Source organism: Hyaena hyaena, unplaced genomic scaffold (genome assembly GCF_003009895.1).
Source record: "Hyaena hyaena isolate Hyena2069 unplaced genomic scaffold, ASM300989v1 scaffold_54, whole genome shotgun sequence".
Taxonomy (NCBI): Eukaryota; Metazoa; Chordata; class Mammalia; order Carnivora; family Hyaenidae; genus Hyaena; species Hyaena hyaena.
The window spans coordinates 2,974,269-3,001,969 of record NW_024080685.1 but is presented as its reverse complement, the minus strand read 5'-3'; the positions used below and the strand labels follow the sequence as shown (position 1 = coordinate 3,001,969).

General features: G+C 42.0%; 1 protein-coding gene across 2 annotated transcripts; it reads left to right on the top strand.

Moving 5' to 3' along the window:
- Nucleotides 1-454: 454 nt before the first annotated feature.
- On the top strand, nucleotides 455-22,969 carry NAAA (N-acylethanolamine acid amidase). 2 transcript variants are annotated; one of them, XM_039230980.1, is made up of 11 exons: nucleotides 455-684; nucleotides 1,334-1,498; nucleotides 3,655-3,781; nucleotides 8,827-8,917; nucleotides 11,533-11,609; nucleotides 15,938-16,110; nucleotides 16,258-16,320; nucleotides 17,284-17,350; nucleotides 17,787-17,815; nucleotides 21,636-21,713; nucleotides 22,329-22,969. In XM_039230980.1, exons 1-10 carry the CDS (start codon nucleotides 482-484, stop codon nucleotides 21,709-21,711), a joined length of 1,071 nt encoding a protein of 356 aa, XP_039086911.1. In that variant the 5' UTR covers nucleotides 455-481; the 3' UTR covers nucleotides 21,712-21,713; nucleotides 22,329-22,969. The 2 variants fall into 2 exon arrangements, with proteins under 2 accessions (XP_039086911.1, XP_039086912.1); XM_039230981.1 differs by lacking the exon at nucleotides 17,787-17,815.
- The last annotated feature ends 4,732 nt before the right edge of the window (nucleotides 22,970-27,701 follow it).

Sequence of the window (27,701 nt, the reverse complement as noted above, 5' to 3'; positions counted from 1 at the left end):
TTTAACTGAAAAGACGTGGGAGTGTTGAACAGAAAATAATTCTACCCACTGCTAACTCTAGATAAACTTATGAAGAATTTAAAAATAAGCAAACGAGGCGAAGGGGGAGGGATAGATCCCTTTTCACAACCTTAGGATTTCCTGCTACCTCTTCACTACTGAAAATCATCATAAATCCCCTCCAGGCTGAACTTTTACACCCCCTGGGCCCGCGTGGATGGAATGCGGCGGCGAGAAGGGTGAGACGTGGGCAGCCCGCAGCACGTGGTGCCCTGGCTGGAGGAACGAGGGTTGGAAGCGCGGATGCTAGGGGGAGCCCACAGCTCTTCTGCGGTTCGCGGTGGGGAGGGACCGGGCCGGCCAGGCCGCCCGCGGACTCCGCCTCCAACGCTCTCGGCCCCGCCCCGGCTCCTCCTCCGCCAGCTCTTACCCGGGCGCCCCGGACCCCGCGGTCCTAGTTGCAGCCGCCGGAGCCCGAGCAATGGGAGCCGCGAGCCTGGGGGCGCGCCCGGGGCGAGCGCTGCTGCTACTTCTGGCCGGGGTCGGGGCGTTGACGGCCGCCTCGCCCCCAGCCCCGCCGCTCTTCAACGTGAGCCTGGACGCGGCGCCCGAGCTGCGCTGGCTGCCGGTGCTGCAGCACTTCGACCTGGACTTAGTGCGCGCCGCGATGGCGAACATCCTCGGGTGAGCGCGCGCGCGGGGGCGCGGGCGGGATCCTCCGGACGCCACCTGCGGCCCGGGTCCGCGTGCCGCAAGCCTGCACGCGCGCTGCCCCCTAGGCTGTCCACCGAGCCGCTTTTCCCCTCCCCTCCGTGACGGTCCTGCCCTCTACCCAGCCTCCTCAGTGGCCTCAGAAGCGTGCAAGGGCAGTGGGGACCAGAACTGGCATTTGCTGGTGTTCTGGGAGACGGCGGGCTCGAGGACGATCGAAGCGGCTGGTTTGACTTTCAAGTTCGGTGTCACCAGTAGCACGCCCTTCCTCCAGCCATTCCGGATCGGGGTGGCGCGCAGGTTGTCACCCGCCTGCTCAACTCAGAGTAGGGAACGCATCCCGCCCTTCTTGCAGGCCTCGCGAGTCCCCCAAGTCCTCCCCTGTGGGAACCACGCTCGCTCGCCCCACCTCCCGTTCCAAGTTTCCTTTTTCCCTCAGGGATGCTGCGGATTGGGTGATGCGGTCCCTCGGCTGTCGGCCTCTCTGGGAAAGGGAGGGACCTAGCACTCACTCATCCCTAAGGGTAAGTGCTTTAGGAAGCACCCCACCACCCGCACACACACACTCACACCCCTTCGGTCTCTGAACAGGTCAAACACCCTCGTGGTTCTTCGTTTTTAGGAATAGGGCCCCCAAGTGGGTCCACGCGTTGATTGGGAAGGTGGTCCTGGAGCTGGTTCGCTTGCTGCCCCAGCCCTTCATAGACGAGATCCGGGGCATGTGCGAAGTCCTGAACTACAAACTGGCCGACTGCCTGCTTCTCAACCTGGTTTACGAGTCCACCGCGTGAGTGCCCCACGCTAGCGCGGGTTAACTGGGATTCACCAGGGACCCTTGCCACAACTGGGTGGGAGGAGACATATTTCCAGTGTGATAAAAACAGGGTGGTGACTGGGCTGCCCTGAAACCTCCAGGGCTTCCTCTTTGCCTCTCCGAGTAATTCTGAGCAACGGATCATGGGCTCAGAGAAGGAAAGCTGCTTCTAAGAATCAACACTGAACTTTTCCTTGACCTGAAGCCCCTGTTTCCTCCCTCCACCGATCCGGTATTATTCCATTTTCCAAACTCAACTCAACATGTACTTTAACAGGAAATTAACCCAACTCTCATCCAGGCTGTCTAACCAAGAGACCCTGTAGCCTTATAATCCTGCCAGTGCTTATTTGTCCCTCTGCATTTATCTCCCCGTGTTTGTCATGGTTAGAGATCCTGACTCCTCTTTCAGAGGCTGGACCCTCCAGAGTCGGGGTAACAGGGAACACTGTTCTGGCTAATAGGGAGATCCAGTATTTGGTACACAGAGTGGGCATGATAAAATGGCACACAGAAGTGAAAACACTTAAAAGTGTGTGGTTGATCCCAGGCAGAGTGCAGGGAGAATCTTGAGTCTTTACTGGCTCCGTAGTGGGTCCTGGAATTGATCTGGTTTCTGTCTTCAGGATTTACTGTTTTGCCGACAGACCAGCCTTATCTACCAACATACATAACAGCTTCTGATTGCCAAAAGACGATGGGGGGAGTGTGTTCTTGGGATAATGCAGCTTTATTGCCCTCTGGCACCTTCCCTGAACGCCTAGGCAGATTAGGTTAAGAAGCACTGAGTGCCTCCCTTTTTAAGGAAACACACAGATTAGACACACACTTTTTTGTTTTGTTTTTGTTCATTTATTTACTTATTTATTTATTTATTTATTTTATATTTGAGAGAGAGCAAGAGACAGGACATGAGCTGGGAAGGGACAGAGAGAGAGGGAGATGCAGAATCTGAAGCAGGTTCCAGGCTCTGACTGGTCAGTACACAGCCTGACGTAGGGCCCGAACTTGTAAGCCGTGTGAGATCATGACCTAGGCTGAAGTTGGATGCTCAACCAACTGAGTCACCCAGGCACCCCATAATTTTTGTTAATGTTTATTTTTGAAAGAGAGAGAGAGAGAGAGGGAGGGAGATGGAGCATGAGTGGGGGAGGGGCAGAGAGAGAGGGAGACACAGAATCCAAAGCAGGCTCCAGGCTCTGAGCTGTCAGCACAGAGCCTGATGTGGGGCTCAAACCCATGAACCACATGATTACAACCTGAGCCAAAGTCGGATACTTAAGTGACTGAGCCACCTAGGTGCCCCCCAGACTTCCTTTTTTAAACAAACAAAAAATTAAGTAACATTTATTTTCTCCTATTATAAAAGTAATATGTAATCAATATAGAAAATTAGTACATTCAGAAAATATAAAGAAAATTAACCACAATCTCATTACTTAGAAATGACCAACAGCCCTTCAGAGTACTTTCTCTCAGTTTTGTTTGTGTGGATATACATATCTTTTCCCAGAATTGGACATGCTGTATGTAAGAATTTTTCCATTGTATGTGATGTAAGTTACATTACATATTCTCAGAGAAACTGGACATTTAGATATCTTAACAAAGCTCTTCCTCTTTTCCTCAGAATACTTTTCTCTGGCTGGGAGTTCTTAAAGGGTCCTTTTCTGTTAGGGGACAGGGAAAGTGCCAAGCACAGAATGATTTAAATACCTTTGTACTTGCTCTGAGAAATTCATAAAAGAGAAGTTTGAACTAGCTTTGAATAGTACGTTAAATAGACCACATACTGCCAAGCAGAGGAGTAAGTGAAGCTCAGAGATATAGCTGAGCCCAGAGTGGGTGAGTTTCAGATTTAGATTTAGGATGAAGTTCTCCTTCAGTATGTTTTCAATGGCATTTGTGCTGAGGGCAAGGTCTAGTAACACCAAATCAACACTGATGAATTGTGCCCAGTTGTGCTTTTCATCTTGAATTGTGAATCCATATTCTTATATAGGGATCATATATATCCATCATAAAAAGAAACATCGGTTTATTTTAAGGATTTATTTTTTTAATGAAAAATTTATTTTACTTTGTCTTATTTTCTCATTCATTCATATTGTACTTTTCTATTTTTTCAGATTCTGCACCAGCATTGTGGCTCAAGATTCCAAAGGCCACATTTATCATGGCCGGAATCTGGATTATCCTTTTGGGAATTTCTTACGCGAGTTGACCGTGGATGTGCAATTCTTAAAGAACGGGCAGGTATAGTTTGTATAGCATAATATTCAGATTCAGAAGTCAGAGAGACTTGCTAACCAAAGTTAGCAATCATTAGGATGGCCTGCTGCTTAAGTGTGTTATCAGTGTAAGATACAAAAGACATTAGGGGCCCCTGGGTGGCTCAGTCTGTTAAGTGTCCAACTTCTGCTCAGGTTATGATCTCACTGTTCAGAGTTCAAGCTCCGCATCTGGTCCACATCTGAGCTGAGAGCTCAGAGCCTTGGAGCCCGCTTTGAATTCTGTGCCTCCCTCTCTCTACCCCTCTCCTGCTTGCCGCGCTCTCTCTCTCAAAAAAAAATAAAATAAAATAAACGTTTAAAAAAAGGAGAAGAAAAGACAAAGATATAAAAGACATCAGACTCTTGGAAAAACAAAACCATGAGAGGTTTATGTCAATTATGCTCCTAGGAAGAAGGGTCATTTATGATTATTGAGCATCTGCTTAAAGAGGTCAACCCGTTTTCCTTTGGGAAATCAATCTCTATTGGGATATGAGCCGTTGTCCACTTACCCTGCTGAGTCAGCTCTTTCTCTCCTTTCCTATGTTGAGACTGCTTCTAGAATAGGGAGGGGCTCCCTGATATAATGGCTAGAAACAGCCAACTTTGAAGTCTGAATTTGAATCTGGGTTTGAATTCTGCTTCTTTCACTTACTTCCTTTGAGAACATAGGAAATTATTTAGACCCATTTTGCAGATTACACAGCTCAGAGAGGTTAATAATTACTTTATGCAGGTAGTTATAAAGGTTACATGAAGCAATCTCTGCAAAGCATGTGATAAATGCTTAATAAATAATAGTGGCCAAATAATAAATGGTCCTTCACTCTACAAGTATGATTGACCCACAGCACTCTCTATGATCTTTAAAAGTTATACTTGGATCATTTTACTTTCATCATCAAAATAATAACCTAATATACTGTTTTCACGTTTCTGTTTAAATGTTGGAGAGACAGCCTTAATCACTGTGTATTGAGTACACAAAGCACGTTATTGCCATGAAACAGAATAGAACACACAAAAGCCAGATGTTGGCTTTGGGAGACACCATTTAAGGACAAGGACTGTCTTTCATATGTTCTTTGCATTTAGGGGCTGAGTCACAAATACTACAGACTCATCTATTAAATACTCACTTGGTCTTCTACTTTTACAGACAAAACGTTTTTCTCATACAAAGTTAAAAAAAGGGGCACCTGGGTGGCTCTATTGGTTAAGTGTCCAACTATTGATTTCATGCTGTCAGCACAGAGCCCCACGTCAGGTCTTGCACTGACAACTTGGAGCCTGCTTGGTGTTCTCTCTCCCTCTCTCTCTGCCCCTCCCCTGCTTGCATGAACGCACGGGCGCTCTCTCTAAATAAATAAATAAACTTTAAAAAATACAGAATACAGAAATACTTCAAACAAAAGGTTCTCTTTCTTTTGTTTCATTCCTTAACTTCACCACTGTTAACAATTTGATTTATACCTGAAGAATTACTTCAAAAATGTTTTTAAGTTGTGGGGTGCCTGGGTGGCTCAGTTGGTTAAGCGTTGGACTTTGGCTCAGGTCATTGATCTCACAGTCCGTGGGTTCGAGCCCTGCATTGGGCTCTGTGCTGACAACTCGGAGCCTGGAGCCTGCTTCAGATCCTGCGTCTCCCTCTCTTTCCCCCTCCCCTGCTCACTCTCTGTCTCTGTCTCTCAAAATAAAGACATAAAAATAAATAAATAAATAAATAAATAAAAATTTTAAAAATGTTTTTAAGTTGTAACAATGACAGAACATACATGCATACTAAATTCTAAATCTGCTGAAATGTTTTTTTAAGGTTTATTTATTTATTTTGAGAGAGAGAGAGAGCAGGGGAAGGGCAGAGAGAGAGGGAGAGAGACAATCCCAAGCAGGCTCTGCGCTGTTAGTGCAGAGCCTGATACAGGGCTCGAACTGACGGACCACAAGATCATGACCTGAGTCAAAATCAAGAGTTGGACACATAACCGATTGATCCCCCAGGTACCCCTAAAATATTAGCAATTGTTACTGGATGATGGGACAATAATTATTTTCATTGACTTACTTTCCCTTTTCTCCATTATCTACAATGAGCAAAATTCTTCTAGTCAGACAAAGGAATAAATGCAGCAAAAGTAAATTATTCCAACTGCTTCCTCTAGAGCTCACCCCGTTACTGCTTTGTTTGTTCCTATGTATCCTGGAGCTCCCATGGGAAGTAGCCTGCAGGTGTGGCTTGACTCTTAGAGCTCAAGTTATGATTACCATGTCAAACAGTTTACACTTGAGCATTGTCTTTCCGCCAGGGACCCATTGCCAAAAAAACCATGTTCTGCTAAATTAAGAACAGGTTATCCACAAAAGAATTAATTTCTTATTCTTCTCATTCATAATTTTTTAAAAAAAATGTTTATTTTTTGAGAGAGAGAGAGAGAGGGAGAAGGGCAGAGAGAGAGGTGGGAGGACAGAGGATCTGAAGCAAGCTCTGTGCTGAGAGCAGAGAGCCTGAAGCAGGGCTTGAACTCATGAACTGTGAGATCGTGATCTGAGCCCAAGGGGGACACTTAACCAACTGAGTCATAATTTTTAAACCATTTTCACATACCATTTATCATTAGATACTCACCACCACCCTCTGAGCAGGCACAGGTCAACAGTTTCATCGTCATTTTCCAGATGAGAGGCCAGGGCCTTCCATAGACTTTGCCCTGCTCACATGGAGGAGGTGCGGCACAGGCTGGACCAAAGCCAGGCCTTTGGCCTCCTAATAACTTTCTTCCCCTAAATCTTAGACTTAGACTGTGATTTTGAGTCTCTTACTGCAGCTAAGGGTCTGTTAGTTAAATGACTTGGCAGACATGATTGGAAACCTCAGACATTTAGAAATAAAGACAGTTTTTCAGAGCTGCAAGATAAAATGTCTTGCAAATTTACCTAGACTTTTTTATATTTATAGCTTGGAAACCACAATGTGATTTTGATTTTCAAACTTTAATTTGCTTAGCTCTTCAAGAGTGACACTAATATGAGAGTCAGTGTATCATGCGAATGAAGTGACAGTATAAATACTTTTTTTTCTTCATATGGTTATGTTTTGTAAAGGCTCTTACAAAGGATTATTTGTAAAATAGAGGTAGGATTATTCCCCTTTTACTGCTGTGAATGGAAATGGGGAGAATTCATGGAAAGCCCTCAATGAGTCAGTAAAAGGTCATTTATAAAACTAAGGCCACTGCATTTCTTCCTTCTAATTTAGCCACCATCAATTGTTTTTACAAGCAGATGAGGTAGAAATAAATAATTTTAAAGATTAAAGACTTAAGATTCAGCTTTCTTTTCTCTTCTTTCTTTCTTTCTTTCTTTCTTTCTTTCTTTCTTTCTTTCTTTCTTTCTTTCTTTCTTTCTTTCTTCTTTTTTCTTTCTTTCTTTCCTCCCTCCATGCCCAAATGGGGCTTGAACTCAGAACCCTGGGATCAAGAGTCAAATGCTCCAGTGGGCACCCCTTAAGATTTAGCTTTCTAAGGAAAAATATTAACCTAGGCCTGTTTATTTCTCAAAATATAAAAATATTGGTTGATCTTTATTGAAGAGACACTATTCTAGCTCTTTTAAAACTGAAATTTAGGGCAGCTGGGGGGCTCAGTCGGTTGGGTGTCTGATTCTTAATTTTGGCTCAGGTCATGATCTCACAGTTCGTAGGGGCCAGGCCCATATAGGGCTTCACGGTGACCACACGGAGCCTGCTTGGGATTCTCTCCTCCCCACTCTCTTTGCTCCTCCCCCACTCATGCATGCTCTCCCTCCTTCTCTCTCTCTCTTCCTGAAAATAAGTAAGTAAAGTTAAAAAAATGAAAGCTGATATCTGCAGTAACTGCTCGAGTTTGATTTTTCTCCTCATAGTAATATAGTGGTATCTTGCAATCATTGGAACTCATTACCTAAATTTAAATTGGGAGTGATTCCTGTAACTCGTGGGATAATCATGAGGATTAAATGAGAGATACATATAAAATAAATTTTTTAATATTTAAATTTTAAATATGATTATTACTAACATTTTCACTTACTGCCCCTTACAGAGCTTATAAGATGCATAATATTTATCTCTTATAATCAAGTCAACACAAGTTTTTTGTTTTTGTTTTTGTTTTAATTTTTTAAAATTTTTAAAGAGAGAGAGAGAGTGAGCCAGCGAGGGGCGGAAAGAGAGAGTGCAGGAGAGAGAGAATTCCAAGCAGGTTCGACACTGTCAGCACAGAGTTCAACATGGAGTCTGAACTCAGAAACTGCGAGATCATGACCTGAGCTGAGAAGAGTTGGATGCCCAACCGACTGAGCCACCTAGGTGCCCTGAGTCAACACAAGTTTTTAATGGGAGCACATTTGCCATTTCAGGGCTGGAGTTTCTCAGTCATTGGGGGACATGATCCCCTTTGGTGAAGGCTATGATTCCTCTGAGAATGTCTTATAGTACATAAAGTCAAATGCATGGATTACAAAGAAAACCAGTTACATTGAAATATAGCTGCTTTATATTTAAAAAAATTTTAAAGCCATTTAAAAGTTTTCTCAACACATTAATTAGTAAATGTTAACAGTGTGTCTGATAATTACCACCATTTCAAGATAGTGATAAGTATGAGTGATATTTCAGGATATGTAATTATATCATATCAAGATAGGTGTGACCCCATTATATGTGTGAAAATATCTGCAGTGTCTGTGGGTATCAGAATCCTAGGCACTGCTGTAACCTCATGATTTGTCGGCATGCACCCCTAACTGAAGGAGTGAAATCTCAATTAGAAATGGGTGAAAATAAAGCTGCCCCTTTTTTTCCCCATTCAAGATCACAGATCCATGGATTTCTATTCATGGAACCCCAGGGTTACACCTTCCAAAAGGCTCTTTGAGAGATTTTTTTATGTTGGAACTTTTAAGAAAAAAATCCACGTGTGAGACAAAACAGATGATTTCATCGTGTATTTGGTTGGATTGGCAAAATGATACCTTACCTCTTGATTTCAGGTTGCATTCACGGGAACCACATTTATTGGCTATGTGGGATTATGGACTGGTCAGAGTCCACACAAGTTTACAGTTTCTGGCGATGAACGAGGTAATCAAAACAGATTTCTGAGCCTTTGCAGCCACAGTCCTGGTCAGTTCTATTCAAGCGTGCTTCATTTGCACCCCCACCGGAACGTATGGATGAACACCTGCTACTCTACCTAGCTGGTACTTCCGTTCTACTCAGGGGAGAGGGACAGGGTGCGTATAAGCAATGAAGATGATTTCAGGGAATGCTAAGTGCTACAGACCAAGTATAACAGGATCCAGGAACCTGATCTTCAAAAGCTGGGGGAATTCTAGAAACAAAACATCCCTGAAGGATTCTAGAAACAAGAGAGGGTAGTGTAGTTTCAGGATGGCGGACTGACATTAGAGGTGGAGATGAAGGCTGAGGCCATGGTGAGGGTCATGATGAAGAGCTTGGCTTTTAAGTGTAATAGAAGCCTTAGGAGGATTTTAGGCCAGGAAGCAAGCAGATCTGGTTTATATTTCTAACTATCACTTTGGTTGCTAGATATCTAAAGGCTGGATGGTGTTGGGTTAACATGGAAGCAGAAGGCTGTTAGGAAGCTATCACAGTAATCCAGAGGGTATGTGTTGGCATTGTACAAGCAACATCTATAAAGCAGTTGATAGTTTACTGGGCATTTTCCTGTACACTTTCTCAATATCACAACTGTCCTGTTAGCTAGGCAGGGCTGATATTATTAGTCCCTTTCATTATGCGGAAGAAGAAACAGGCTGTGACGTGAAGTGACAGCTGGTAAGCGGGAAAGGTGCTTCTCAAACTGATCGCCTAGATCCTGGCCCAGTTGCTCTGTATATTATATGACGGTACTGCCATTTCCCAAGGCTCAGAGGACCTCATTCAGTTCTCTGGAAAACCCAGAGTTCAACAAACTCATGTCTCTGTCCTCAGGAACTTGCAGCTGAGCTAAGAGGAAAGACAGAAAGTGTAGTGTTGGTCGTCTGATGAACGCTTGATTGACTTCACATTGTTATTTCCTTTAGTTAGGTCTGTTCTTCCCTTTTTACGTAAGTCTCTAGCAGGAAGATGCTGGCTGAGTCTGTATCAAGGCCCAGCAGTTAGTTCTTTATCCTGATGAGTTTCTTCAGCATTTTCTCAAAGGTCTATTGTGAGTGACAGGTTCTCAGCCAGTGGTACTCAAACCACAGCATGATAGCTACTAGGGTTCCACACAGAATGGCTGTAAACAAGTGTACATTTTTTTTTTTAATGTTTTATTTATTTCTAGGAGAGAGAGAGACAGTGTGAGCAGGGGAGGGTCAGAGAGAGAGGGAGTCACAGACTGAAACAGGCTCCAGGCTCTGAGCTGGCAGTCAGCACAGAGCCCGACGCGGGGCTTGAACCCACGAACCGCGAGATCATGACCTAAGCGAAAGTCGGACGCTTAACCGACTAAGCCACCCAGGCGCCCCAACAAATGTACATTTATTTAAAAGCTGGGCTTTGTTTCCATCATCTTGTGACTCAAATTGATTAACGAATGGATTGGTAGAGCCTAAGGTACAAGCAGTTTACAAATAACTGAGTTATTCTGTGATGTGCATGTTTAACTAAATATAGTCAAACCTCTTTTTCAAAACTTAGAGTATCATTTTAATGAAAAGTAGTTATATTTTCATCTGCTAAGATTGAGTTAAAATGCCTGAACAATAAGGTAACATCTCTTGGTTAATAGAGGTGAGATATTCAGTTAGGTTTCTGGACATTACAGAGAGTGCCATATGGGAAAGGGTATGGATAGGAGGGGTACTAACAAATGGCATAGAGTTTGGGGAGGCTTCACAAACCACCTGGCAGTTAAGATCTCAGACTCCAGAGCCAGCCTGCCTGGTTTCTGACTTGGTGTGGTCACTTGCTAGCTGGGTGACCACAACCAAGCAGCTTAACCTGCCTGGGCTTTAGTTTCCTCCCCTTTATTGAGCCACTCTCTCGATAGCTATACAATTCTGTTTTGCCTCAAATAATTAATAGAACTATTTCCTTTAAAAAAATTTTTTTTAATATTTTGTATTTGTTTCTGAGAGAGAGAGAGAGAGACAGCGTGAGCAGGGGAGGGTCAGAGAGAGAGGGAGACACAGAATCCAAAATAGGCTCCAGGCTCTGAGCTGCCAGCACAGAGCCCGACATGGGGCCCAAACCCACAAATCATGAAATCATGACTTGAGCCGAGGTTGGATGCTCAACCGACTGAGGCACCCAGGTGCCCCAATAGAATTATCTCCTTTAACATAATTATCACTATTTATAGGCATTAAAGTTTATATATAGATGTGTGTGTGTATGTATATATATGTATGTTTATATATATATATAAAGTATGTATTTATGAAAGTTTATATATATATAAAGTATATATTTACAAAACATTCATGTATACACACACATACACACACACACAAAGAACACTTCCAAATCCCTGGAAATATAGATATATATTACATATTTTAATGAATGCCATGAAGTTTGGGCTTTATTTTTGAAAACTGCATGCCAATAAAATCACTCTCATCCACCAACTTTTCTCTCCCATCAGCACGTACTATGGGGAAGAAATAAGATTTAAGGACTTTTAAACTGCGGCACTTGGGCAACAATTCATACATATGCTTATTGTTTCTTCTTCAACTCGGCAGATAAAGGCTGGTGGTGGGAGAATGTGATCGCTGCCCTTTTTCAGAGACACTTTCTGGTCAGCTGGCTTATCCGCACTGTGAGTACTTCCACTGTTGAACCCACCACACTCTAACTTCATCCCCTGTGTGTTTGTGTTGTGTTGTTCTGTGTCATTTAACAATGTTATTTTTCATTTAAAAAGCTCCTAAAAAGAATAAGCAAGGTTTGCAAATAAAAAGGGTTGCAAAGTGCATATCAACCTTTGTGATAATAAGTATCAAAGATACACAGAACTGGACACTAGGTAAAGGAGTAGTTCTAAATTATAAATTTCCAGTTATAAAACAAGTCACGGGCATGCAACCTGCAGCATGGCGGTTAGAGTTAATAATACTGTATTGCGTAGTTTGAAGTTGTTAAAGGTAGATCTTAAAAGTCCTCATTCAAGAAAATGATTTTTGGTAACTATGTATAGTGACAGATGTTATCATGGTGATCATTTTGCAATATACACAAATATTGAATCATTATATTGTATGCCTGAAACCAAATATAATGTTATATGTCAAGGGGTGCCTGGGTGGCTCAGTCGGTTAAGTGTCCGACTTCAGCTCAGGTCATGATCTCCTGGTTCATGGGTTCAAGCCGCATGTCGGGCTCTGTGCTGACGCTCAGAGCCTGGAGCCTGCTTCAGATTCTGTGTCTCCCTCTCACTCTGCCCTTTCCTCACTCTCTCTCTCTCAAAAAATGAATAAACATTAGAAAAATGTAATGTTATTTGTCAGTTATACCTCAATAAAAAGAAATAAATAAGTGGTAGGGACAGAGTTTAATCAGTACACTATACTCTTGCAGTAGGGAAAAGTGTCCAATGTGAACTGAACTCAACTTTGACTTCTACAAGGGTGACTGGGTGTTTTAAAGGGAAAATGAGGGAATTGAGAGGGTGTCAGCAGGGGCTCAGTAGAGTCAGAGAAGTGACAAATTATACGAAGAGTAGAAGAGAGGAATTGTTCATGAGAAGCCTATCTGGGATTCCTAACTGGTGCTTTTCAAAGGTAGCTTCCTACCCTCCTGCAGAGACTGGAACACAGGCACCCCAGTTTTAAGTGTTGGTTGGAACAAATAGTAAATTCTTTGGGCAGGCTTTTTTTCTCAGGCAGCAGTAGAAGAGGGGCTAGGGTCACCTTAGGGAGGTAGCCTTGAGCTATTAGAAACTATGTTAATTTTCTGATGAATGGAGAAAGAAGATGTGGTTTATATATACAATGGAATACTACTCGCCAATGAAAAAATGAAATCTTGCCATTTGCAACAACATGGATGGAACCGAAGGGTATTATGCTAAGTGAAATTAGTCAGTCAGGGAAAGAAAATATCCTGTTTTCACTCATATGTAGAATTTGAGAAACTGAACAGAAGACCATGGGGGAAGGGTGGGGGGTGGGGCACAGTTACAAACAGAGGGAGAGGCAAACTATAGGGGACTCTTAAATACAGAAAACAAACTAAGGGATGATAGGGCCCGGGGCAGGGGGGCAAGGGGAAAATGAGTGAAGGGCTTTGAGGAGGGCACTTGTTGGGATGAACACTGTGTGTTGTATGTAAGCGATGAATCATGCGAATCTACCCCGAAAACCAAGAGCACACTGTATCCACTGTATGTTAGCTAACTTGACAATAAATTATATTTAAAATAATAACAATAATAAAATAAAACCAAGAATAACACCATGAAAAAAAGCTATGTTAGTGTATAGGTCAAGGTTAAGGCCTTGTCAGGAAGAGGACTCAGGAGCCTAGCTAGTTTGGTCAAGGAGAGAATCTTTGTTGTGGGCTACAATTTTAGCCTGTAGCGTTATCTAAATAGCTGATTGAGATAAGAGATGACATGCTTTTCTGCTGATAACAATGTGTCCTCCTTTTAGAGTCTCCATTTACAGATATCAGAATTAGCAAAACAAAAGCATTAAGAAAGTAGTTCTGTGTATAACAGAAAGAAAGTCTGCTATACACAACCTAGTAGACACCAAAGTTCCATGCCACATATAAACTGTGATTTCACCACAGTAAACTCATCTCTGGTGCAAAGATTTGGCCCTGCCCAGCTTTAGCTTTTTTTGGCCCTTCTTCCCCTTGTTCTAAATGACCTTAGCCCCTCTGGACCTGTAGTGCTTCTCAACTTCTTACCTGGGTACTTCCTGAAGATGGTGACGAGCTATGCATCCTTCACACATTTTTAAGATGACCTCTAAAACTTTTCATCGTAAGATTAAAAAGCTACAAAAAATTCAGTGTATTTAAATGTTGCCATTTAAAAATAAAACTAGAATTTAAATCTATCTGGTGAAATCTAAACATCAAAATGATGTTTGAATGTTTTAGATGTAATTTACATACAGTGAAATGCACAGATCTTAAAGGTTTGGTTCAATGTGTTTTGATAGTTGTACACACTTACTTATCCACCCATGTAAGCACTGACAAAACAAGATGCAGAACATCTCCAAGTCCCTGGAAACTTCCCTCCTGCTCCATTTTAGCCAATTCCTAAGCTCCTCTGACACCCTCCCTCAATGAAACCACGCTGATCGTTATCACCACAGACAAGTTTGCCTGTTAGAATGCATAGAAATGAAATCCTAGAGTATGGACTCTTTCTTTCACTCAGCCAAATGTTTTTCAAATTCATCCATGTTGTTTGTGTCACTAGCTCATTCCTTTCTATTGCTGGAGATTATTCAGTTGTATGAATATACTACAATTGATTGATTTTCCAGTTGATAGGCATTGAGTTGTTTCCAGTATGGGACCATTATGAGTAAACCAGCTGTAGAAATTCTTGTGCAAGTCTTTTTGTAACCACATATATCCATTTCAGTTGAGTAAGTATTTAAGAGTAGAATTGCTGGGTCATAAGGTAGATGTATATTTAATTGAGGTACAATGCCATACAATTCATATGTCATAAAATTAATCTATTTAAAGCATACAGCTTCCTGGTTTTTAGTACTCTCAGAGTTGTGCAACCACCTCTACAATCAATTTTAGAGCATTTTCATTTTCCATTAGCAGCCAGTGCCATTTCCTTCATTTCCTGAGCTAGACAGATGGGGTGCATACCTCATTCTGACTTTGTCACCTGAATAAAGTAAGTCACCACTGCCGCCGGCATTTCTCACTGATGTTCTTTTGCTTTTTTCTCATAGGACTCTGTTAGAGGCAACAAATTATTTGATAGTAATCATGGGAAGGTATAGGATACATAGAACAATGTTCTGTCATTGCCTCACTATAATTTTGCTGAGTTCAGATCAAACCAGTTCAAATCTAAAAACCTCACCCTAGCAGAAATACGTGTATGGCAGGGAGAAGTCCACAAAGCCCTGCTGTGGCTTGATGGTTTATGGTGCTGAATGGTGGCACCTTTGCAGACACTAATATTTTGAATTGTTCTTTTGTTTAGCTTTACCCCCACCCCCACCCCTGACATAGTACCTTGGCAGTATTCAGGACGGGTGAGCCGAAAACGTACTTTCCCAAAGTGGTGAAGAGTGATTTGAAGATGCAGGTGGGAAGGGCAGGCTCTGTACCACAGGATGTTCTTGAGCAGATCAGGTTAAGCAAGGAGTACCTATGGAAGCTGAAGATATGGAAAGTGATCCCCTTAACAAATGCCACAGACCTTTGGAAATCTTCATGATGAACCCTCAGGGGTAGGGGTATCTGCACACCCTGCTCCCTGCTCTGACGTTGCATGCATCCTTCACCTCCAAGACTTTGCAAACTCTTCCCTCAAGCTAGAGCTGCCCAACCCAACTTTCTACGTGACTGACTTCCACTGTCCCTTTGGCCTCAGCTTGTGCAATACCTTCCTGGGATGCCCTGATGCCCTGGGGGAGGCTGGGTCCTCTGCTATGGCTTTTATAGCAACTCCTTCTCCTGTATTGACACTCCATATGTTGTGTCACCACTGCCCATTGACTTTGCCGTCATCCTTGGAAGTTTGGAGTGAACAAGGTTTGGTCAGTCATATTCACTGCTCTGTTCCCACACCAGCAAAGTGCCTGACACATAGAAGGTATTCATAAAGTACCTGTCGAAAGAAGAAATGCATGAGGAGACATGGGGAGTCCTTTGTAAGGTATCTGTCTAGAAAACACACAGCCCATGTTTGGTGAGCCAGGCCAAGAACTTGGCAGTAGCTCTTTCCATTTGTGAGAAAAATCCTGCTGCTGTTGGCACCCCACTGATGACATCTCAGCAGCCTTGATGACAGGAGGAGGAGGAAGTCTGAGCAGTTTAAGATGGTAGCCGTGGCTTAATATATCAGGAGAATGAGCTTTGGCCCATTTGTCCATCAGTTGGTGTGGCAGATAACTGCCATGTGTGCTGATGCTAATGAGGGTTTGTCTCTTTGTTCAGACCCTGAGTGAGTCAGAAAACTTTGAAGCAGCTGTTTATAAATTGGCCAAGACGCCCCTTATCGCTGATGTTTATTATATCGTTGGTGGTACGTCCCCTCGGGAAGGAGTGGTCATCACGAGGAACAGAAATGGCCCCATAGATATTTGGCCTCTAGATCCTTTAAACGGAGCGTGAGTAGAATGAGAACTCATTCTGTACCAATATTTTTTTAATTGATGAAACCAGCAGTACATTTTGTTTGTTTGTTTTTATATATTTCTCCTTCCGCTATGTGCCAGATGGCCTTGAGTAAGACAAGATGATGTGCTCTGTTGTAGGTGGTTCCGAGTTGAGACAAATTATGACCACTGGAAGCCAGCACCTGAGAAAGATGACCGAAGGTAGGCCTCTATACACTTTCTGCTTTACAGTGTTTTCTTGGGGTCAGGAGAATGTGCCCTTTAAAAAAAAAAAAGTTTATTGTTTTTTATTGTTTTTGAGGAGAGCAGGGGAGAGGCAGAAAGGGGAGAGGGGACAGAGGAACCCAAGCAGGCTCTGTGCTGACAGCATAGAGCCCAATGTGGGGCTTGAATTCATGAACCATTAGATCATGACCTAAGCCAAAGTGGGACATTTAAGGGACTAAGCCACCCAGGTGCCTCAAATGTGTCCTCCTTATGACAAGAACTGGAGAGGATTACAGGTGCTGTCCCCTCTCAGAACATGTACCTGGGCCCCTCACCAATATCTTGGCCGGGATGGGAGAGTGTAATGTGTAGTGGAGGCTCTTAGCAGTTGGTTGGGTGTTGGAGGGTAAGACCGTCCCTGGCTTAGGGTCAGGAGGCCTCTGTTCCATCACCAGCTCTGTTAATGACATACTGGGTAGCCTCTTGAGCCTCTGTCTACTTATGTGTAGAAGGAAAGGATGGCATGAGGTTTGCTGTTTTCTATGTAAGACGTTTTTGGAAGGAAAGCATGTCCCTTAATGAAATAAGTAAACCAGTTAGGGAGTTCCTTTGGCCCTTTTCATCTCAAAAATGTATAAGTCGTTGCATCCCCGAAGAGCAGATAGTTACGTATATCCCCCCTGGTTTTACTGCCCCATGTGTTTGCTGACAACTATTAAGCAACACATTTTCACCATCCCAGCTTCCTTGAGCAGATGGTGCCAGTAGGGCTGACTGTTGAATTAATTTTACCATGGTGATCTGACATTAGGCAGGAAGCATGGTTGGGGGCCGGAATCTGCTTTGGTGAAAGGGATATAATGAAGCCAGGCCTTATCTTGAGCCTCTCAGTGTGCGAGCTGGTGGGATTCAGGGTTACCTGAAGTGCCAAGTAACCTTTGATCATTCTCCTTACAGAACTCCCGCTATCAAAGCCCTGAATGCCACAGGCCAGGCAAACCTCAGCCTGGAGGCGCTCTTCCAGGTAACCTCCAGGGGCCGTGCTGACCAGCTTTTACCCTGGATGCTTGTTGTCTTTGTCAATAGTGATTTTTTAAAAAATCTCCTTCGAAATTAGCAAATATGATAGATGCAAGTGTTGGAGTCTGTTTCACCTGGTTGAAAACATCTTTTAAAAGCCAGATGAATTTAAAAAATATATATATGAAATTTTGTGAACTTATATCAGTATAGGCTAAAAAGTATCCATCTTCGCCTAAGTTTTTCTGCAAGTTAAAAAAAAAAAGATACAGTTGTATATATGTTCATTGTATAAAGGGAGAAAAGATTCAAAAGTCTTTAACTCTGTAGACCCCAAGACACCCTAGAGTGTTAAGTGGTTTTATTCTTCCTAGGGATATTCTACATGTATTTCTTCTACCTTGTTAATAGTCTTTGTAATATGGTTGTTTCTTACGCAGGTTTTGTCAGTGTTTCCGGTTTGTAACAAGTAAGTGACATTTAAATACATCTCTTTGTATGTCACCCAATAATGGGGACTCGGTAGGGCCTCTACAAGTTAGGCTTTCTAGGTGCTGTGGACACAGTAGTGAATAAAACAAGGTGTCAGCTCTCATGGAACTAACATTCTACTGGCAGGGAGTAGGGAGGAGGTGGGAGGGGTAGATAAATAAATATGTCATCAGTCAAGTGAGAAGTCCATGAAGAAAAACAAAGGTAAGGAGGATAGAATGATCCAGGAGGAGGAGGGCATTGATGTGTTCATCCTAAGTCAGTCTGGTAGTTGGCACTGCCTTCACTGGTTATGAGTGCCTTAACTTCACTCTGTTAAAACTAAACTTTAGGGGCACCTGGGTGGGTCAGTCAGTTAAGCTCTGACTCTTGATCTTGGCTCAGATCATGATCTCACGGTTCATAGGATTGAGCCCTGCTTTGAGCTCTGCACTGACAGCACGGAGCCTGCTTGGGATTCTCTCTCTCTGAAAATAAATAAATAAACTAAAAAAAAAAAAAAAGAAAAAAAGAAAAAAAACAAACCAACAACTAAACTATAGACACTGTTGGCTTCTCTTTAACTTCCTGGGACTTTCTGCTACCACCATGCTCAGTCCACAGCGTCTATGTTTTTGTTTCTTTACAGTAGCATTCTGTGAGCACTGGCTTCTCGGGTCTAACAGGCCAGGGTTTTACCCACATAGTCTTCTGAAGTGAAACCCTGGGTCATAGCTGCTCTTGTCACAGGAAGCTCTTCATTAAACCTGAGAGGCAGCCACAAGACTTATTTATACAGGAGACTCTGAAGGTCCACTGTCTCCATCACAGCAAAGCTGACTAGACCAACAGTCTACTCTTCATCACCGCTCCAGGTGATGCTTTAATGTCTTACCTCACCCAGGACTAGCTCATGGGGGTGCAGACACTGTTTTTTGCCTAGTGAGGTGGGGCTTAATTTAATAAAATGAAAGAGGAAGCGTCTGCAAGTCAAAACAGTCTTATCTCCTTCTTTTATTTCAATAAATTCCCAAACCCAGCATTTCCTACCCTCCCATCCTTATTTTATCTGCTTTCTCCAAGGCAAGAATATCAAAATGGTCCTCTTCAGGAAATAGCCTAATACAGGCAAACCTATAAAGTGATTTTTAGTTTCAAATACCCAAATGATTTTTTTTCTTTGAAATGCTCTTCTTTTACACAAACGCAAAATAGTTTTCCTGATGGCTTCTAGAATAACTTTTGTATACAGGTACTTTTAAGATTCCTTAGCTGTTATGACATTTTCAAAACTGGTGGTTTACTTTGTATCATAATAGAAATATATCTTCAAATTGTCCCTTGAATGTTTTTTTCTGTAAGTAGGGCCTGATAAAAAGACTAACACTAAAAAATTTATTCTGTGAGCAGTATTCTAATAGCCAATACAGAAAAACAAATTAGTAATTTACCACTCCAATAAATGAGCTATTTGGGTAAGAGATGATACCCAGTGTTATGAAAGTAAACTAGCTTTGGGGTGGGGGTGGGGGTGAGTTTGGGGGGCCAGAAAACAAACCAAAGACCCACATGAGTTGTAGCATTCATTGACTCCCATGGTGTCAATGCTCCTACCTGACCTATTGCAAGCTTATGATTGGCTCCTAAACTTCCCACATGTTTAACGATCGGCTCTCACCAGCCCGTAGGAGCCAACTCCAGCACACAGCTGACTGTATCCCTTCCAGTAGGGCACAATTTTGCCCTTCCAATATTTATTTGTAAAAAAGGGTATTCTTTTTTGGGTGTTCTTATAGTTTAAAAAAATTATATAAATGATGACTATATCTTTTAAAAATTAGTATTATAATAAAATAGCTGTTACATTTATTTTTAAAAAGCATTGCCCATGCCATGAGCAGCCCATATAATTTTAAACAGGTGTCCCATAGCCAACTGAATATAGGGTACTTGAGTTAAGCATTCTCTAGTTGTTAGTTTTTCCTCTATTAAGATTATGAAATGTACGTATTTGTACATCCCCCCCCCCCAACTTTTGGATTATTTTCCCTGGCTGAATTCTCAGAAGTAGAGTTAGTGAGTTAAGGCTATGAATGTTTAAATGACCTAAGAAATGTTTTGTTGAAAAGAATTGTTTAGAAATGTAAACAGTTAACCAAGGAAAATTTTTCTCTGTTGTGTAATTGAACACCTGAGAGTAACTGCGTTTAAAGGATAATCACCACTGAGCCAGAATTAATACAGATCACTGACTCTCAGGCCCATTGTTTAAAATGATTCCCGGCAATGAAGGCTATTATTCACTGTGTGGTTAACAGAAAGAAGTTTGACAGAAGCAGTTAGCTCTATGCTGCCACCTTGTGCTGTGCTACAAAATCACACTCACTTGGAATAGATCTCCATCCTCTGATGTGGCTATTAGCAGAGAGAATATTAAAGTAGCCAAGGAGGGGTGCCTGGGTGGCTCAGCCGGCTAAACATCTGACTGTTGGTTTCAGCTCAGGTCATGATCTCATGATTCCGTGAGTTTGCGTCCCGTGTTGGGCTCTGTGCTGACAGTGCGGAGCCTGCTTGGGATTCTCTGTCTCCCTCTCTGCCCCTCTCCCACTTGTGCTGTCTCTTTCTCTCTCACAATAAATAAATAAACTTTAAAATGAATGAATGAATTAATAAATAAATAAATGAAGTAGGAATGGAGAATAGAATTATGACCAATGTAAATAAGCCACTGAATTCCCTTGGTCTAACTGCGTGCACTCATAGTACTGTCTTCAGCCGGATGTACAATTTGTCTGTGGGTCCCAGGGCTGCTAGTTCTGCAACAACGCAGCTCTAAATGCTTTGATCATGCACCTCAGCTGGTGTCTGGGACAAGAGGTAGATGAAGGGAATCAGGGGAAGGGGCCATAGTGTGTGTGTGCTTGTGCTGTTCAGGTCCCTTGCTGTGTGGTAGGTTGAGTAGATGCCATTGTGCTTTGCATCCTTAGATCTGGGCAAGATGTGATATCTGAGCTTTAGAGCCTCCACTCTGGCCTTCCTCTGACCACCCCCCCCCCGCCCCCCGATGTAAGGAATCTATGCCCAGCTAGTCTGGCCCAAGTACCTGGAATTCTCAGCCCAAAGAGCTCCAAGCCTGTGTGGTCCAGTGTCCTGAATGGTGTTCTCCTGATGGCAGGGTGCAGCCACTGTGGACATCTGTGGTTGGTGGGTGGTTAAGGGATGACTCTTTCCTGAAGTCAAACATGAAACCTAAATGCCAAGGCTGAGATGTCCACACACGTGCCACTTGTGGGATAAGGCAGAGCAATGGGTGAAGGCCAGTGGCTGGCGTCCCTCACTGCCACAGTGTAGAACTCTAAGGAGTCTGGGCATTTTAAATTTGAACTTGGCCTTCCATAGTGTTGTCAAAATAGGAAAGACACTGTGCGATCAGCGATCACTTGGATTAAAATTTTTAGGGGTGCCTGGGTGGCTCAGTCGGTTAAGTGTCTGACTTTGGCTCGGGTCATGATCTCATGATCTTGAGCCCCGCGTCGGGATCTGTGCTGACAGCCAGCTCAGAGCGTGGAGCCTGCTTCAGATTCTGTATCTCTCTCTCTCTGACCCTCCCCTGCTCATGCTGTCTCTCCTCAGAAATTTAAAAAAAAAAAAAAATTAAAAAATTTTAAATATTCTGACATATACAGGCTTCTATTTGTATTCTTGTCCTAGGTCCCAAGGACAATTGGGACAATTAGGGAAGGGCTTCGTATTTTTTTTCCTCTTTGGAATATTAGAGACAATGATATGTATATAAAAATTCCTCCTATCGTTTTCAGCTACACAGTTTATACTACAGTAATGAGTGCTGCTAACCCAGAGAAGTACATGACAAGGATCAGAAACCTGGGGTAAAAGTAAGTAAGCAGAACAGTGGATTCCACCATGCTATGAAAGATTTCTAGTGTGTTGTTGGCGACGTTTGTAGGTGTGTGCTGGTATTTCTCACAGAACATGGTGACGTCTTTAACATTTATACACATGGAATATTTTCTGACAGACATCTGGCAAACGATTGTCATTTGTGTCAGATTCATGTCACTATTAGGTATTTATTTTGAATTGTTTGACTGAGAGCTAATCTTCTATTGCCTGGTGTCCTTTGTCCCTTATTAAAACCTATTCTCAGGGCCAAGTGACATCTCTTCAGTTACACAGAGGGGGAAGTATCTGGGAAGAGGAACAGGGGGCCAGGCCCAGCATATTTGCAACCTGAGAAGACAGTTAATGAAGGCAAAGGACACCTGCAGAGTTTATTTCAGGCATTGGTGAGCCCGTAGGTGAGGGGAGGGACATGAGGAGAAAGCAGGAGTCCTTTCTGCTGTCCCTGAAACCAAACCTAGGCAGTTTTCCCTAATGCAAGGGTTGTCTGGAGCTTGTAAGCCTGGCCTGATGTTTTAGTCATTTCCTTATTGTGGGGGTATTAAAAATTGGTGTTTGAATTAAGTACATTTATTCTTCTTCCCCTACAGATGATTTCTTAAAAACGAAATTCTTGAAGAGCTGTACTTTAAAAAACAAAACAAAGTAAAAGGATTGCATTATTTTAGGAACAATACAGGTCCCTTCCTCACTGAACTTTTCAATCTTGTGAAATGGGGGCAGGAAGGCCCCTCTGCAGCTTGGTTTGGTAAAGTGGGTAATAGGCTCTTGGATTCACTCCCTTCATCATTTGCCTTGACCCTCTCTAACCTTTGTCTCAAAGATAGTTGGTCTCAGAGGTCAAGCCCTATCCTTGGGCTTTGTTTCCAGTCTTAGCACAACACGTGGCAATGTTGTCATACCTCAGCTTATGAAGAAATGAGCTGGCAAGACTTCTTTGTTTATTATGAAGTGCTTCTGAAAGAGTCTGAGAAAAAAGGTTATTCGAAAAGAAATGGAGAACTGTGGATTGAATAGAGCCTGTCTGAATGTTTGTTAGTCTGAGCTTTGACCACGTATTTCCAATGTGATGGGATTCTTACTTTTCATAATTTGCCTAATATTTCTTTAAACAGACTGATGGGCCTCCTTTTTCTAAATAGCTACTTTCTTACTGCTTTTTGAAAGCAATATGAAACCAAATTATGTCTGATTGTCACTTTTCATTAGTTAACAAAATGTTGCAAGAGATCTCGGCAAAGAGAATAAAATGTTTTTCCAAGATACTGAATATTGTGTTCTCTCTACATTCTTACCCCTGAGGTTGTGTGGTTCTGGACAGCTGTCCTGAGGAAGCAGTTCTGGGAGACGTTCTTTAAGTGTGAGGACTGGGAGGAGTGCACAGCTGTGTTGTAGAATTTGGTTATTTTTCATACGTACAAAAAAGAGACTTCTCTGAGGGTGAAGTCAAAAATGGTTAAAATACATGAACAATGAATCAATTGGATGTTGTTGTTTAGTGCTCCAGCAGGAAGGAAGGAAAATGGAATGGCTGCAGGGGAGTGTTAGCCAGGCTCTGGTCATCACTGACGCACCATACCGCACACCTCACCAGCAGCACACAATATTTATGTATCTTCTTGAACAGTGTTGCATCAGCATTGTTAAATTTCCATCATCCAGTGCCCTTTTTAAAATCAAACATCAGGAGTAGCTTACCCTTGCCAGACATGTTAAGTTGTGATTGAGACTACAAATTTCTACTCATTAGTCACTTCCTTTCTTCTTTTCTCAACTGTAGACTCTGATCTTTGGATGGAAATTTGAGGACTACCCTAACGTTAACTAGGCAACATAGAGGCATTGAGGACTTTTCAGCAGGAAAGTGATTTAAGTAATCTAAATCTCTGGTTCTTTTTAAGACCTGTGTTCCCTGTGCCGTGTGGTTTCACTATAATATGTCTAGATGTAGATTTCTTTTTAGTTAGCCTACTTGGGATTTGTTACACTCTCCAGATTTCAGATTTATTTCTTTTATTCTGTTTTGTAAAGTGCTCAGTTACCTGCTCTCTGTTGCTCTCCTACATTGTCTTGCGTCTTTTCTCCTCTCTTTAAGTCCCAAGTGTGTGTGTTACACACTTTCTATCCTCTGTCTCAGCCCTCTGGTAATTTGGGGGAAAAAAAGAAGAGTGAGGGGATGGATTTCTCTCTCGATGACATAGTCCAGATAATGTCTTTATTATTTTTCTGTAAAATCAGAAATATTTCTTTAGTGGATCTGTTGCTTTTACTATCAAGGATCATATATTTATTCTTATTTATTTTTTAAAAGATGTTATTTTTAAGTGATCTCTAGGCCCAGTGTGAAGCTCAGACTCACAACCCTGAGATCAAGAGTCACATGCTTTACTGACTGAGGCAGCCAGGTGCCCCTCAAGGATAATACTTTTATTTTAGATGGGCTATTTTCTACTTTTTAAAATCTAGTAGGATCTTTATTGGATAGTATCTGTCCTTTGCTTTGGTCTTTTTTTTTTCTAAACTTCTGAATCCATACTTATTTTATCCTCTGTTTCTCAATTCATCATCAAGTCCTCAGATGTCTAGCTTCACTGTTTGTTTTCATTGACTCTCATGGAAATTTCTGTGGTGTTCTCTAGTTTTGGATTGTGTTCCTCTGGAAATCCTGAAGGTCAGGGTTGGTGGTGTACCACCCACAGAGGATGTGTATCTGCTGATTTCTCAACGTGTGGTTTCTTAGAACACTCAGTATAAACTGAAGCCTCAATTTATATTGTATGAAGACAGACCTGTGGTTACACATTCACACAGGAGAGCCTGGCCCCTGTGCAGCTGATGTTCTAATGGCACATTGTGTGTATCCAAGTCTGTGTCCCTTTATTCCTCACCTCTCAAGGCAATTGTCAAAGAACCCAAGGTTCTAAGTTCCTGGGACAAGAAATTGTCCTTAGGGCCACCATGACTACCATGCCTGCTTTCCCCACCCCCGAGTTTCCTTGTTATTTCCCATTCTCTCGATACTCCCTTTATCCCCTCTGATTTTACCTCCTTACTTGCTAACTCACCTACGTATTCAGCATTTAAGAAAGATGCTTGTCTATCATTTTTAGTTTTGTAGTGGGAATGTTTTTTCAGGATATTTATCCCTCCAAAATATCTAGAAATCAAAGAGCTGATGAGCGACTTTTTTTTAGTTCATTCTGTGTAGTTATGGAGAGTGCATTGATGGGAGCTGATAATGGAAAAGTGAAAATCAGTTAGTTTGACATTTTATTAGAACAGATAAGAAATTAAGATGCATTGTAAGAGGGGTGCCTGGGTGGCTCAGTTGGTTAAACGTCTGACTTCAGCTCAGGTCATGATCTCGTGGTTTGTGGGCTCAAGCCCTGCATCGGGCTCTGTGCTGGCAGCTAGCTCAGAGCCTGGAGGCTGCTTCGGATTCTGTGCCTCCCTCTCTGATCCTCCCCTGCTCACGCTGTCTCTCTCTCTCAGAAATAAATAAAACATTTTTAAAAATTTAAAAAAAGAAGATGGAAACAACCTTAATGTTCATGGATAGAGAAAAGTTGGTATGTACATACAATGGAATACTACTCAGCCTTTAAAAAGAGGGAAATCCTGCCATATGTGACAGTATGAATCAACCTTGAGGGCATTACACTAAGTGAAACAAGCTAGTCACAGAAGGACAAATATTGTATATTCCACTTATTTGAGGTTGATGGGTTTCAGGACACACTACTCCAAAATATGGCATGTTGGCATATTGGATATTTTAGTTGAAGGAGTTATATTCCATGTCTGCCTACTCTTCATCATCCGTCCTATAAAAATGCACAGATCCATCTCTTTGGGTCTTCATTTCCTTATGAAAGCTCCCATGTCATGTGAAACTATATTGAATAAATTTACATGATTATCTCCTGTTAATCTGTCTTTCTCAGTTTGTCAGACCCAGCTAGGGATCCTAAGAGGGTAGGAAAAAACTTTTTCCTCCTCTACAAGATATATTTTTTTAAGTTTATTTTTCAGAGAAGGAAACAAGATAAGCAGGGGAGGGGAAGAGAGAGGGAGACAGAGAATTCCAAGCAGGATCTACCCTGTCAGTGCAGAGCCTGAAGCAGGGCTCAAACCCATGAGCTGGGGGATTATGACCTGAGCTGAAATCAGGAGTCAGATGCTTAACCAACTGAGCCACTCAGATGCCCAAAGATACCCTTTTTTATTAAGTTTATTTATTTTGAGAGAGAGAGGGAAAGAGAGAGAGAGTCCCAAGCAGGCTCCAAGCTGTCTGCACAGAGCCCAATGTGGAGCTTGAACTCCTAAACCATGAGATCATGACCTGAGCCGAAACCAAGAGTTGGATGCTCAACTGACTGAGCCACTCATGCACCCCTCTACAAAAGATCTAAAATATACTCAGGGAGAGAGAAAAAGGGGCAGAAGGTTTATGTGAGCAAATTATAGTGGAAGACTTCCTTAATCTGGGAGAGGATGCAGACCTCAAAATCCAAGAAGCACAGAGAACTCCCACTAGATTCAACAAAAACTGACTGTCATCAAGGCATGTCAGTCAAATTCATAAAATACACAGACAAGTAAAGAATTATGAAAGCAGCAAGAGGGAAAAAAAGTCCTTAACCTATAAAGGAAGATAGATCAGGTTCACAGCAGGCTTATCCACAGAAACTTGGCAGGCCAGAAAGGAGTGGCAGGATATATTCAAGGTGCTGAATCAGAAAAATATGCAGCCAAGAATTCTTTATCTGGAAAGGCTGTCATTCAGAATAGAAGAAGAGATAAAGAGTTTCCCAGACAAACAAAAACTAAAGGAGTTTTTGACCATTAATCCAGCCTTGCAATAAATTTTAAAGGGGACTCTTTGAGTGGAGAGAAGATGAAACAAAGGACCAAAAGCAGCAAATACTAGAACTAAATGGACTAAATGCTCCAATAAAAAGACAGTGTATCAGAATGGATATACTGCTTACAAGAGATCCATTTTAGACCTAAATACACCTGCAGGTTGAAAGTAAGGCGATAGAGAACCATCTATCATGTTAATGGTCATCAAAAGAAAGCTGGAGTAGCCATACTTATAACAGACAAACTAGATTTTAAAATGAAGACTGTACCAAGAGATGAAGGTCATTATATCATAATTAAGGGGGTCTATCCACCAAGAAGATCTAACAATTGTAAATATTTATGCCCCCAACATGGAAATGCCTAAATATATAAATCAACTGATCACAAACATAAAGAAACTCATTGATAATAAATACCACAATAGTAGGGGATTTCAACACTCCACTTATAGCAATGGACAGAATATCTAAGCATAAAATCAACAAGGAAATAATGGCTTTGAATGACACACTGGACCAGATGGACTTAATGGATATATTCAGAACATTTCATCCTACAGCAGCAGAATACACATTCTTGAGTGCATATGGAACATTTTCAGAATAGATCACATACTGGATCACAAATCAGCGCTCAATAAGTAGAAAAAGATCATCATACATTGCATATTTTCAGACCACAATGCTATAAAATTCAAAATCAACCACAAGAAAAAGTTGGGAAAAACCTTGAATACTCAGGAGATTAAAGAACACACTACTAAAGAATAATTGGGGTTAACCAAGAAATTAAAGAGGAAATTAAAAAGTACATGGAAATCAATGAAAATGAAAACATGACAGCCCAAAACCTCTGGGATGCAGTAAGGAGGTCATAAGAGGGAAGTATAGAACAATCCAGGCCTTCCTAAAGAAGGAAGAGAGACCTCAAATACACAACCTAACCTTCCACATAAAAGAGCTGGAAAAATAACATCAAATGAAGCCCCAAACCAGCAGAAGGGAAATAATAAAGATTAGAACAGAAATCAATGATATTTTAAAAAACAAACAAACAAAACCAGTAGAACAGGTCAGTGAAACCAGGAGCTGGTT